Below are 13843 nucleotides of genomic sequence, written 5' to 3' on the forward strand. Positions count from 1 at the left end.
CATGCAACATAAAACATAACTTTAAGTGACAAAAAGTTGCAGAACACTGAGTTTAAGCACAGATTTTACAGGCAGAGCTTTAATTTATCATGTTCAAGAATAATACCACTGTTTTCACATGGGTCTATGTCAGTTTTTCTTTTTATATATTCAGTCATGTGTGGTGAAGAAATGTAAAGTCATATAAAAGGAATATGTGAGTATAACTGGAAAAAGTAAACAAGCTATGGCAAAACCAGGTCACATGATCCAAAATCAACATGACCATAATTTGAAATAATTATTAGCCCTGCATCCACAATTGTCTCGTGTATATTGATGGATTTTGTTTTACTTTGGTTTAACTAATAGCCTGATGTGTCTCACAACTGCTCTTTTCAGTTACATTCAGAAAAGAAGACGCGGTGGAACAGATTGGATGATTGACTCATGCTTTTAAAGACACGGTAATTGTTTTCCCTCTTATGTCAAGTTATTGTGAATGATAAAATCTGAAATTTTATTTGTAAATCATCCAGTTCTAATTTTTTTATTGATCAACTGATTAAAACAAAACAACCCACATGCCAACCCCACTGGTATTATCCTTTGAATCACACGAAGCCACAGATGAAAATCTTTGGCAAAAACAAAATTTTTACTCATGTTAATTCCAGCTGACACCTTCGATGAGCTCTTTCGCCAAAGCCTTTACATCTGTAGCTGTAGTCAATTTTAAGCTATTAGGGCCCAAATTGTGAGACAATAACAAAATGAAACCAGGACAGTGAAGTGGACATCAAGTCTTTGACCTGAGGACAGAAAACTGCTGACCTGAGACACAAGCTGCACTTGTCTTCTCCTGTCTTCTCTCTGGTGAAATAGTGGACACTGTCAACTACACTGTCATTTTGTGATGAAGGGACAGAAATGTAAACATTATGGACATTGCATATAAAATCAACCAATGCTGAAAGAGTTTTGATTTGACCGACTCAGAATGTTTATTATTTGTGCTGTAGCTTTAGTACTGTACTGTAATGATGCCTTGCAAATGCTACCTTCATACCATGACTACCTTCCCACTTATAAGCCCTCGAAGGAAAGCAATTTTGAACCCTTAAGTACACATGACATTTCCAGAGATGAAAAACACATTTGAATTATTTTATCTTTAGTCAATCCATTCCTGATATCACAATTTAAAATCAAAATCTTGCTTTAAGTCATCACAATTTGCACTTCAAACAATTGAGTAACTGTATTAAGATATATAAAAAACTGCATAAATTGCCAGCACTTGAGTAGAAATTCAAGCATCCTATAAGCAAGTGGAATTGATAATTTTTCCAAATACTGCAAGTTACAGGACATTTCAAGTACACCCACTTTGTGATATCTCATCATCATCATCTACTTCACATGTGTCAAACTCAAGGCCTGGGGGCCAAATGCGGCCGGCCACATCAAAAGGAAAGAGTGTCTAAAACTAAATGGGTCAAAAGTGTGCTTTGACCAAAAATTATATTTCCAACAATTAACCCATTTTAACTTTGACAAAACCATATTGAACAAAGATAATGTCTTGACTTGTGCTTGTTTGATACTCTTTTTTTTTAATTACTCAGATAGTTTGATACCCGATTGACAGAATTCTGTAGGGTTTTTTTACAGCCTGCCAAGGGATTTATGTTATAACAGAAACACACATTTTTCTGTGTAACTAATGTTTTTAACTTGAATAATTATTAGTTATTTAACATTAAGGAGAACTTACATTTATTTTGCATTACATTGAATTACATTTAGTTACATTTATAAGTTACATCTGGCCCTTTGAGGACAGACGTGATGTTGATGTGGCTCTCGGTGAAAATGAGTCTGACACCCCTGATCTAGTTAGCATTCTATCTGTGTCTGAACAAATTTTAGAACTAGTTTCCAAATTATTACACATGCCAATATAATTTGAGAGGCTGTAACTGAAAAACTATTCATGATATAGAGGTAAACTTTTGCATGGCATTATTAAATACACAGATATTGTAAAAAAAAAAAAAACATCCACTGACTCTGGAGTGGGCGAGGAGGTTCAGTGGATTGCACCGATTGATTTTTCATGAAATGACCCATTACTGAGAGCATGTGTTTATGTTAGCCTTTTCAATACAATAATAATCGAGACGCAGGCTATAATTGCAGACCTATTGTATATTTCTGCTCCAGTGACACGACTCAGCACTTTCACGAGCTCAGAGATCACACAAACATGTCTCGACCTGCAGCACCTACGACCATGAGGTCACAGAGACAAATTTGAGGCATAGCTTGAAGGAATGACATAGCTTTTGGGATATTGGCTTGTTAGTCAACTCATCCATTTTAACACATGTAAATGTCACTCCATTGAATCAAGTTATATGTATGTCAACATACATACCTTCACTTTATGGTACAATTTTATTGAGATGTAATACCCTATGCATTTGTGTGTCTTGAACACCTCAACTTCATAAAATTTAATCAAATGTTTATCCTGCATAGAATGTATTTCTATTTTTTAAGTAACATTTATGTTCAGAAATCAGTCAGGAAATATTTTTCCTTGACTTGCAAACCTAAAACTGCTCGAGGGTGATACAGAATAAGAAAATACCTTGACTGCTATCCTCCTCTGTGCTGCTGAAATCATCCTCATAGTAGGTGTTTGAATCCGTTGAAGCACTGGCATCGCTGCTGACTGAGCCTTTCCTCTGGCGCTGGAGAACACAAGCCTGATGGAAATTTAAACAGTTGAAATGACAATTACACTCATTCATTTAGAACGGCCAAAAAACACACAAACCCTTGTGCACTTTACTGAGACTTTTCTTATGTGTTTTACTATAAATAATTTACCATTACAGTCTTCATTACAGTATACAACAGATGCCAAGGAGCAACTTGTGGGTTCGGTGCATTTCTCAAGGGCACATCGACAGTGATCAGGAGGTGAACTGATACTTCTCCGACTACAAATTCACAATCAGTACTTTTGGTACATGTTGGACTTGAACTGGCCACCCTCCGTTCCCAAGCCATATTTCTGTGGATGAGCTACTGCCAAAGGCCAAGGTTCATGTGAATGTCACACTGCACTCATTGACTATCACTACATTTGAAAAATTCCATTAAAAAAATAACGAAAAAAGGAAATCCTAAACAAATGAAATTAGAACAGTTGATTAATAAACATATTTGTTTTCTTGAAAGTAAGCTACCTATTTGCAAGGCCAAAAGTATAACTGACCATTAAAAACAAATATGCAAGTCTTGAAAATATGTAGTGACGGCACCTTTTTGTAGGAGGTAGAGAGGAGGGTGAACAGCAAATTGGTCAGCGGCACAGAGTCGATGAGCCTTTGGACTCTCTGAATGGAAGTGCTCTGTGCCATGATGTTAAGCTCAGCTGGTGGCCCATCACTCGCCCAACCCTGCTGATGACAGGAAAGAAACTGGACTGAGGAGCATTGCTTTAATGGAATACAATATTTGCAATTTTCAAATTCTTGGCAAGATACAGTACATCAAATAGTTAATCAGTTATAATGACAAATCATTTTATATTGACTGCCTCACAACAGCACTGAAGATTTCTTTCCCTTTCCTGACTAGTTTGTGTCCTGCTGTAGTTTTATTAATGCAATAACAATAATGGCTGTGGTTAATTATACAGTAATAATGGCCAGAATATCAGACACATGCTGCCTTGATATAATGTAACATTTTTTTAAACTTGTAAAATGCAGCGTCGCTTCATTTACCCGGTGCAGAGCTTCGACTTGCAGATCTTGGAAAAGTGAAGTCAAAAGTTTGATGGCATGGTTTGCCAAGATAACGGACAAAACGCCAAATCCTTGGTGCCTTCAGAAAGAAAATAGACGTTAAAAATAGACAAGAAAAAAAGTGCCTGAGTTTAAGTGAGTTCATAAATTGTGTACCAAAAGGAAGAAATGTTTAAGGCTTGCCTTTGGTCTTGCAAAAATAGCAGACATTACAGGGGCTTAATTAACTTTTGCCTCACCTTAAATAATGAATTAGAAACATGTAACAAACAGATGATAGAAATTAACCTGATTTCATGTTAATTGCAAATTACCCTTTGCCAGGACCAAGTTTAGGTGATCCTGCGGCATCCTTGGTGCGTGCAGCAATATCCCGCACACGCAGGGCAGCCAGGGGATCCTTTTCCTTCCCTTTATCTGCCAGAGCGGTGGGGCTGAGGTTAAGAATCAGGTACAAGCTGTTCAGAAGGCACCAGGCTCCAAGCAGCTGGAAGTTCTGATAATGCTGTCGTAAAAATATAGAAATGAAATATAAATGTAAAATTAATTAGAAAATACACAACTTCAAAATCAGAAAATGCATGCGAGAGTCTGTGCATAGTCAGAGGTATTGGAATAGTATTAATTTTTATCGTTCTATTATTGCATTACCACTTACCTCTCCTCCAGCTCTACGGGAGTTGCTGATGGCTTGACCAATCATTTCATAGATCTCCAGCTGTATACAACACACATTTTTAACATATGACAATTTCTAATGTGCTGTATCTTAACAGAATGTACATGCCACTGAGACAGCAATTAAATATTCGTTGTTTTCTTTTAAAGTTTTCAATTTGATGAAAGTCAAAAAATAGGAAAAACATTTTACATCTCAAGAAAAATATCCTGCATTTCCCATCAACATACAAGATAATAAGCAGTTCTAGTGTTGCACCTCAATGTTTCACAACTAACACACAAGCACATAATAAGAATGTTGTACTTAAAATACTTACACATTTCTGGACAATTGTGGCTGCGTCATTTTCATAGTCCTCCTCTTTCGTACCAGTGGAAGCTGAGCGAAGCTGTAAGCCACTACCAACCTGCAGGATGGCCATGCAAGTGGCCACGCTAACACCTACAGTTTATAACATGAATTGAAAGTTACAAATGTAAATCAAAAATATGCAAACAATGACTTAATTGTTGTTTAAATAGGGCAAAGAACTGGAGTAGCTGTTGGTAGCACCAATAGGTTCGATCTCAAGCTATATTGCTGTATTATTTAAAAATCTACTGAAATGTACTGTGAAAAAGATTATAATGTTCCTGCCCCATGTAAGTTTCTTCTTATTCTTCTCCTTTCAGCTTTTCCCTTCAGGGGTCGCCACAGCGAATCAGTTTCCTCCATCTAACCCTGTCTTCTGCATCCTCTTCTCTCACACCTACTACCTTCATGTCCTCTTTCACTACATCCATAAACCTCCTCTTTGGTCTTCCTCTAGGCCTCCTGCCTGGCAGTTCAAAACTCAGTAATGCAGCCTTGATCCCAAAACAGGATATTTGTATGTTGACATACACAAAGTTTTAACCTACCAGCATACAGACAGCTCAAAGCCAGCACAGTCATATCGAGTAATCTCCCTGGTGTCAGTGGCTCCAGTACAGGCAGGGAGAGAGTGTCAAGAGCCATGGTTACGTCAATCACCAGTGAATGAAACCTGGAAGTGGTGTCATGAAAGAAATACAAACCTAGTATTCATGTATTTCACATGTGCCAACACATTATTATACTGACCCTTTAAAATGTTTCAAAGTATAACATTAACTTCGGTAAAACAACATATTCGATTATTTTGATCTAAAACAGATGTTAGGTAAATACCCATTGCGGACAGCCGTGGCATCAGCCACTGTAGCAGGCATGATAAAGAAAGAGTTGGCGGACACAGCATCCTGGAAACGGTTGATATAGCGAAGAAAGTAGGGCAGGTTGAGGCACACTCGTAGCAACTTCTCAGACCCACCTAGAAGTAAAAGTCATGGTAATAAATTACATGACAGTATCAAAATCTCATTGTGCTCTTATTCTTCTCAGGCCTGATAACGGACCAGTAGGACAGCGCTGCAAAGGCGGAGTGGTTTCACAAAGAGTACGTATGTGTTTTGTACATTTAATGACAACAAAAATAAATAGGTTACACTGAGGAATACTTACTCAAATAACTGATAGGAAATGAATTTAACAACTTATTTCAACTATTACATTTGTTAAATCTGTTGTGTTTGAACTAACCAATTAACAACTACTCACCAAGTTCTTGTAAGCTTGAAACATTCTGAGAGACAAAGGCATTCTTCATTTTGGCCTGAATGGCTTGATCTGTAGTTTGGTCATCGCATTCACTTTCAGCCTATATAAAGGAAAAATGAATGATTCTGATTATTTATTCCAACACCCAATGCAGTCTAGAAACAGCTCAATTTCATTTGCAGCAGACAACATTTTCAATTAATTTTCAGTATTATGTAATTTCCTTCAGGATAAAAAAAAAGTATTCATTTATAGACACAGGGAACAACAAGAAGCACAAAGTGATGCTAAACCTTGATGAGAGCACAGGGTGGGCAGGAGGGTGGTTGGTGTGTACCACTTACCTGCATGTGTGCTGCTGATGGTGAGGCCAAGATGGTGGTAAGGTCAGGGTTAAAAACTGAAGTCAGTTGATTGAAGAAGTTCATTTGCACCTCCTTCTGTCGAAGTTCTGGGTTCACAGCACTGGGCAACTCCTTCTGATCTTCCACTATTAAGTGACCAAGAACAAAAAAAATGTCATTTTCTTAAGATTTCACAAATACTTGTCTGTCAAGTTTTACCAAGCAAGAATATCAAAAATTCCTTAGAGAAAATATACTATTTAATATACAAAAATTATAAATTCAAAAGGTTGCAAATATTAGGCTGAATCAGAATAATATTTAGATTGCAAACTATTAAAAAATTGTAACAATGGCAGTCCTTTTTCTCAACAAAAACATAACCACTGTACTGACAGCAGTGTTGTGTCAGAGTTATTCAACTACTGTTCAACTTCAAATTGTCCACTTTGGGAGACTCACCATCTGAAAGGGTCTTGACAGTTTGAGGCAACTTGGCAGATTTCATCATAGCAGTGAACGTTATGATTTCTGTGCGATCTAATCTGCTGCAGCCAGTACAAAGTCCCTTTATTAGAAGAATCAGGTGTTTCTGTGAGAAAATAAATGATACTCAACTTAACTCATACATTTACTGTATATACCACAAATGGATTCAAGCAATAAACTGACGTGATTAGAATATTAAATGTTCGTCTATTTGAGTAACCACATCGTTAAAGCACACATTCAGTAAAAAATTCTCAAGCAAAACCACAGAAACATTATGTCTGACTGCTCATATCCCTTCTGACAAAACGGTGCAGTTTGCTTCTCTCACCTGGGATACTGCACAAGCCTCATCTGGGTTCTCCAAGCGTAACAATGAGAATTCTATCAATACTTTGCACGCTGCAGCAACAGACAGCAGCTGATTTCTTGGTACTAGGGAGCAAAAGAAAACATTGCATTGAGTGGAAGAAACAACCTGGAGCATTGAACATTTCATTCTTTTTATCAATGAAGACAAAAAAGATACATACTTTGGCCACATACTGTGGTGATGTAGTGTGCAGAGAGCGCCACAAAAGATGAGTAGAAAGGCTCATACTGTTTGTCATGGTGAAGGATGTCTGATTCGCTGCAAATGACAAGTGGAGACTTTCAGCAAGCGTGAACTGACATTTAAAAAACGTAGCTGAATTTTCTTTTTCATGAAGAAAGTAACAACAGCGTCATGGTGCTTTCATGAAAAAGCATCTCATTAACCAGATACAGGGCTCAATTGTGTATTTCATTTGCATTTGCTCCTACACAGAGGAAGTTCAAGAAAGTTAATTAAAAGGACAATTTGTTAGTGGGAGCATGGTGGTGCAGTGGGTAGCGCTGTTGCCGCACACCAAGGCGGTTCCAGGTTCGAGCCCCTCTCTGTGTGGAGTGTGCATGTTCTCCCCGTGTCTGCGTGGGTTCTCTCCAGGCTCTCTGGCTTCCTCCCACCTCCAAAAACATGCGCTTCAGGTTAACTGGCCGTTCCGAAATTGCCCGTAGGTGTGTGTGCATGAGACCCGGATGAAGTGGTTTGAAGATGAATGAATTTGCAAGTAGAACTTTCAGCTTATTTCTGACAATCATTAAAAAATGTTAGGTTTCTGTAAAAATGTAGTCAGTGACAAATAGTATAATGAAAAATGTTCCAGCACAACAGTATTCAAGTTAATGTTTGTTAAATGTGGCTTATCAACAGCTCCTGAAAACAGAAGTGCATTATTCTGTTGTGAATGAGAGGACAGATGGCAAGGTCGTGTCAGAGACCGTGGCTGGAGCAGCAGAAAAGGTTTACATAAAACACATTGGCAGGAAATGAACAATATCAAATGTTTCAAGTGGTTCATGCTGAATTCCTCATACTAGTCTTGTTGATTCTTTCTTAACTCAGTGCTTCTCAATTATTTTCTGTTGCGCCCCTCCCATTAAAAAGAAAACAATTTCCCCCCCACTCTTCGCCGCGACTAAATATATCAGTTGTCTATTAAATTGTTAAGGATACCTCTTTATAACATTGTATCCTTAACATTAAAGAAAAAAAAGAAATATAGTTCAATTTATAACAAAGAATAATTTTATGAACATTTTTTAATCTATAGCAGAAAAGACCAAGTGCATCAATTTGCCTGAAATTAAAAAATCTTGTTTAAACTGTAAAAATTTTAACCAACTTACCACACTGTTTGACACTGAAAAATAAAATTAAATAAAACCAATGAATAAATTCAAATTCAATATATAAAACACCATAACCTACAAAACAAAAATTAATAAAACAATTTGTTGATTTTTTTCTTCTTTTTTATTTCCTTAAAATGAGGAAGTCAGGATTAATGGCAACAATGAACTTGTTTAGGCAGCGAAACTGAACTCCCAGCTCCTGCTCAATGTTTCTGCTCCTCTGCTATGGTTTCAGCTCCACCTTAAATGATGCTACCAGACTGGGGTGTAACGTCTTTAAATCCTGCGTTAATTTACGAGGCTTCATGTTGTCCGTTGCCAGTAAACACACCAGTCTATCATCATCTCCTACTGCAGTCACAGTGAAGCTCAGAGCTACAGACGCTTCATCATAGTTCCTCGGGCTAATAGTGGGGGTACACCCCACTATTCGAGATGCTGCCTTAACTGATAAAAAACTGAGCAGTATTATCCTCAAGTTATGAATCACCCCAAGCTGTGGAAGACAGCATAACAGTCCCACTGCTTTCTGACCATACTTCGGAAGCCGAGAAGAAAAAGCTACATTTGCAAATCAGACAATGCTAAAAATGAACCACATTCATTTTTATTTTGAGCACAAAGATCGATATGAACCGACAATGCATCTTCGTCACACATCCCTGCCCTAAGTGTGTGTTTGATGAAGTTAATATCAAACATTCAACAGTACATCCACACTGTTGGAAAACTATTAGTCTTGCCTACTTTTTTCCCCCTTGTTTGCACAACCCCTTCCTTGCTATAAGACAGTTTTTTTTTAATCTAAAGATTATTTTGTGTAGGACTACCAATCAATTGTTTCCTACAGGCACATACATTCTAAACTTTTATAATTATTAATCTTTGAACCAATATTAAAAATTTCCTAACTTTGTACATAATGCAGGGTCAAATATTAATGTGTGTATTTCATTGTTAATAAACTGTGTTGTTTGATCATCTGTGATTGTGCTTCTGTATTTCCCAAAACAATTTAATAAAGGACCAAATTAATTCCTTGGGAAAAGTTTGGACTAATTTCTGTAATATCAACCTGTACAACACTACAAGCAGCAGCCAACATCTTTTGTAAAGCTGCCAATACATAAAATAATTCTGGAACTGAAGAAACTTGAAAAACACTGTACAAATGGTGACAACTGAACATCCATTGAACATGCCTGCTTTATGTTAATAGAACTTGTTCCACAGGGTAGGGGCACAAAGTTAAAAAGCACGCTCACCAACGGTCTTTCTGCAGACCTTGGGGACGCTCAAAAAAATGGGAGCACAGCTCACATGCAGGTGTGTATGTTTAAATCAGGTCTGACAGGTACTGTGGTATAATGCCATTCTTTATTTTAATGCAGTTCCTTACTTTAAGCTTAATACACAATACTCTTCGGGTTTATGTAGATTTTTGTTTTTCTTGTTTGGCATTTGGTGAATAACAGTTCAAGCCATCTACACATGTCTGTAGATGGTGTTATTGGATAGAAACGTCTTTTTGCAACTCATGATATGTTAGATAAGGATAATTTATTTGTATTTTGTAAATATATGCTCGTATTAATACAAGTAAAATCTGCAATATGTACCAAACAGTGGTACATCTTGAAGTTCACTGTTGTCCTTTATGCAGTCTTTTCTGCGAAACAGATGTGTTCTTTAACTCATTGTGTTTTGTCACCTGGCAAAATCATATAAAGGTTCATTACGCTGTTGAGCTTAACCTGTTGGTTGCCCTAAATACACAACTGTTGTGCAAGTTTCTGAGAAGAACTCAGTCGTACTTTCCAGAACTGGTATGAAATGTCATAGCCAAACAACACCTGTGCTCTAACTAGATACGTCCAACTAGAAGGAAGTCAGTTGACTGTACATCTGTAAAAGACACATACAACTTGTGTTCTCTTTTCCTCATCCACATACAAACCACATCAATTATCCTGTGCCAGATCAAAATGAAGTTGTATGTGTTAACAATTACAAATAGTACTAAATCAATAACGCATCTTTGTAACATTACAAAACAACATTCTTGTTCTCCAAGTTCAAATAACCAGCAGACCTCTTCTGACAATCACTAAAAAACCATTAAGACTTTTTTTCAGCGTCAGTGCTTGCAGTTTCTGATCTTGGCTGAATTTAAAATGAGAACTATGGTAAACAGTGTGAAGGCTTTATTTTTTGATTCACATCATGTGGTCTCCAGGTGCTTGACTTAAAGTCAAAGCAAACTAGTTTTGCAACACTCTTTCCCCCTAATTCAAGTCCCCCCATACAAAGGGTTCTGAAAACTACTGGATGGCAAGCAAAATGTTCCTGATTATGTTTTACATTAGATATTGTCGCTAACAAGATCACATTACTCATATTTCATGAAAATATGTATATCAGCCCAGTTGGTCATTTCATTTGAAAATTTAAACATAAGTCTATGTCCATGTAATTTTGTTCATATTTACATCCTGCTTCAAAGTGGTTATGTATTGTACTTGTCAGTGTTCGTCCGTCTGTCCATCCGTATGCCCACCAAATATCTTCACAACGGTTGCAGATAGATGAAAAAAAAAGCCCATTACTCGGGCGACAAAGGGGATAAAAATGAGATGATGACCTGAAGAAAAGTAGGTCAAGGTCAAATTTCAACTTTGTGATTCTGTTTGACAGGTGGGGAACAATTATGGAAGACAGGAAATCCAAAGGCCTGGAAATCCCGCCCCCAATTCAGCAACTATAGCACAATTTGGACTGTAAATCTATCTGGCCTATCTGCCACTCACTCTCTTTTCCTTGCCCTGTCTCTATCCCCAGTATATTTCCTTTCCCACCCAGGGTCCAGGCGGATGACTGCCCTCCACAGTCTGGGTCCTGCCCGGAGTTTCTTCCTCAATGAGGGAGTTTTTCATCACCACTGTCGCTTATGCTTACACTGGAGGGTTCTGTTGGGTTCTGTTGCCTATTGGGATGGAATAGGATAGGATGGCGATGCGTTCACACGCAGCCCTTCCTCTCTCTCCCGCTAGGGTGGTTTTTTCGTGTTTTTTTTACTGCCTGTCGTGCCTGTATGGTACATTTCATAATAAAGTTGACTGACTCAGGAATCGGATAAGATAGAAAGACGTTTCACGTTGAATGTTACGTCAGACAATGTAATCAGTTAACACGGCAGAAAGCTTTCCACTTGTAAGAGATGAGCTGATCCCCACTGGAGTGTCAATTGACAACATTACAATTATCTACTGCCTTCACTCCATGGCGGTGACCGACAGATTACAGATAGATAAATGTGTTTTCCCTCGCTCGATTTCTACAATAATAATTCCGATTTGCTTCAAATAGATCCGTCCACGTGCAGGAACAGCATCAGTTCCCTTGAAATTTAACAGCAAAAATGTAAATCTATCTTTTAGCATTAACTCGCGAAACATCAATATCACCAAGTTGTTTTATTTACACTAACATTAAGCGACAACAGTAATTGAAAACAAAGTTATCAACTATGTGAAGTAAGCCGACCCCGCCTCCTTCCAGCCCTGTCACTGTCACACCGAAAATACTGATATAGTGACCGGTTACCCTATTGATCAGTAAACGCATTAACTATTTGTTGGCATTTCAATGTTGGACAGAAAAGCATACTCCGTATTCAAACAAGCTTTCATTGAGTCAATTTAAGTTGGTCGTAGTCACATTATACTTTGGTCCGGCCATTTCATCGTTGCGGTTGTCCTGTCCCTTAGAAGGCCCTTTAGTTAGCTTGTTGGCTAATGTTTGTGTCAGCTAGCTAATGATGAAGCAAATTTTCAAAACGCTGAACTGGTGACGTCCGTTCATGTATATACAGGAAAGCCGATACATTACGGGTCGATGTCAATCGATCACGAACTGAGTCTTATTTCAAACCATTAATAAGATACTATTATGGGTAAGCTAAATTGCATTTTGAATAAGTTAGCCACCGTTAGCGTATTTGCAAACGTCAGCAAGTGACTAGATGCCAGTGCAACTTAAGCTCAAGTAGCTTGGTAGCCGCTAGAAGCTAAACCTGTGATGTTTCTCATCGAACTTAACGAAACCAAGCTAAGTTAGCAAGTTAGCAACCTTGCTAACTCTTGGGTGGGGACAGCCGGTGCTGTGCAAAGGAGAAAACAGAAATTGATGACAAGAAGCAGTTTACCTGTTTATTATAGACCCAATAAGCTGAGGTAGCTCTTTCGTTTCAAAAGCGGTGTACGAAGCTGATAGAAGCGGCCGTACTGCCGCTGTCCATTCGTGCTCCCCATCTCCTCCGCTTGACGCCATCTTGAAATCTCATAGAAAAAACTGGCTCCTGGAAGGTGGAGAGCAGACCGGCAATAAATCGCAGGGGGCGCTCGCTTTACGGCGTTCGGGCTAATTTCCTGCAGGTTTTTCCTCAATTGAGAAGTTTTCATCCCACGCCAAATAATGAGTAATAATGCAATCCAAAGTTTGTCATTCAAGAAAAAAAATGTAAATTTTCAATTATATTTTTGACAAACAGATGTATTGCAAATAGAACTACTACTTGTAACAAATTACTTATTCGAACGATTAAGTAACCAGCCGTTCAGAACTGAAGAAATCTCTTGAATGAGAGGAGAAATTCTCCAGGTTTTTCCTGCTTATCCAGCTGACTTTATTTAATTAACACAATTATTTATTTACTCTAAAACGATATAAACTGCGATAATTTCCGCTGAGCACAGTTTTTACAACACGAAAAAAAAACATTTCTGTAAATAATATGCGTTCCTCAAGCAAATAATTACTTTAAAAATGAGGAAATATAGCACAGAGGACATGCTTGATAATGTATTGAATAAGATTCAATTTGTTTCCACTACTTCATCGTTGAAATACTTGAGTCTATAATAGTAAAAGTACTTTATACATTACCAACAAATAAGCAAGGTCTCCTTATTTACTTTTATTCGTAACAATTTAAATAGTGTGAAAGAGTGAGTAAATAATGGATACTTGGAATCGTGATAATTTCTGTTTAAGCCTGATGTGTTATTATTTTAGTCAATGATTTCTAAATGGAAAAATTTCACGGCTTTAATATTTTGTAAATTATTTACATTTAAAGTCTTTTGAACTCGTACACATGAAAGCTAAACTTGCTGCTTTACATAGATTAAAGC

At 37.5% G+C, this 13843-nt stretch overlaps 1 protein-coding gene across 1 annotated transcript in view; it reads right to left on the reverse strand.

Moving 5' to 3' along the window:
* Positions 1 to 12986, reverse strand: part of ubr4 (ubiquitin protein ligase E3 component n-recognin 4) — a 57364-nt gene extending 44378 nt beyond the window's left edge. The window contains exons 1-15 of the mRNA XM_068325416.1: positions 12856 to 12986; positions 7469 to 7566; positions 7267 to 7370; positions 6909 to 7038; positions 6447 to 6592; positions 6103 to 6202; positions 5674 to 5815; positions 5385 to 5509; positions 4802 to 4926; positions 4462 to 4521; positions 4118 to 4308; positions 3783 to 3882; positions 3315 to 3452; positions 2636 to 2753; positions 814 to 852 (exon numbers count right to left, since the gene is read on the reverse strand). Coding sequence (XP_068181517.1) covers positions 814 to 852; positions 2636 to 2753; positions 3315 to 3452; positions 3783 to 3882; positions 4118 to 4308; positions 4462 to 4521; positions 4802 to 4926; positions 5385 to 5509; positions 5674 to 5815; positions 6103 to 6202; positions 6447 to 6592; positions 6909 to 7038; positions 7267 to 7370; positions 7469 to 7566; positions 12856 to 12980 — 1741 coding nt within the window. The 5' untranslated portion in view covers positions 12981 to 12986. The remainder of the gene's footprint in view (positions 1 to 813; positions 853 to 2635; positions 2754 to 3314; positions 3453 to 3782; positions 3883 to 4117; positions 4309 to 4461; positions 4522 to 4801; positions 4927 to 5384; positions 5510 to 5673; positions 5816 to 6102; positions 6203 to 6446; positions 6593 to 6908; positions 7039 to 7266; positions 7371 to 7468; positions 7567 to 12855) is intronic.
* Positions 12987 to 13843: the final 857 nt, after the last annotated feature.

The sequence above is a fragment of the Antennarius striatus genome, chromosome 2 (assembly GCF_040054535.1).
Source record: "Antennarius striatus isolate MH-2024 chromosome 2, ASM4005453v1, whole genome shotgun sequence".
Taxonomy (NCBI): Eukaryota; Metazoa; Chordata; class Actinopteri; order Lophiiformes; family Antennariidae; genus Antennarius; species Antennarius striatus.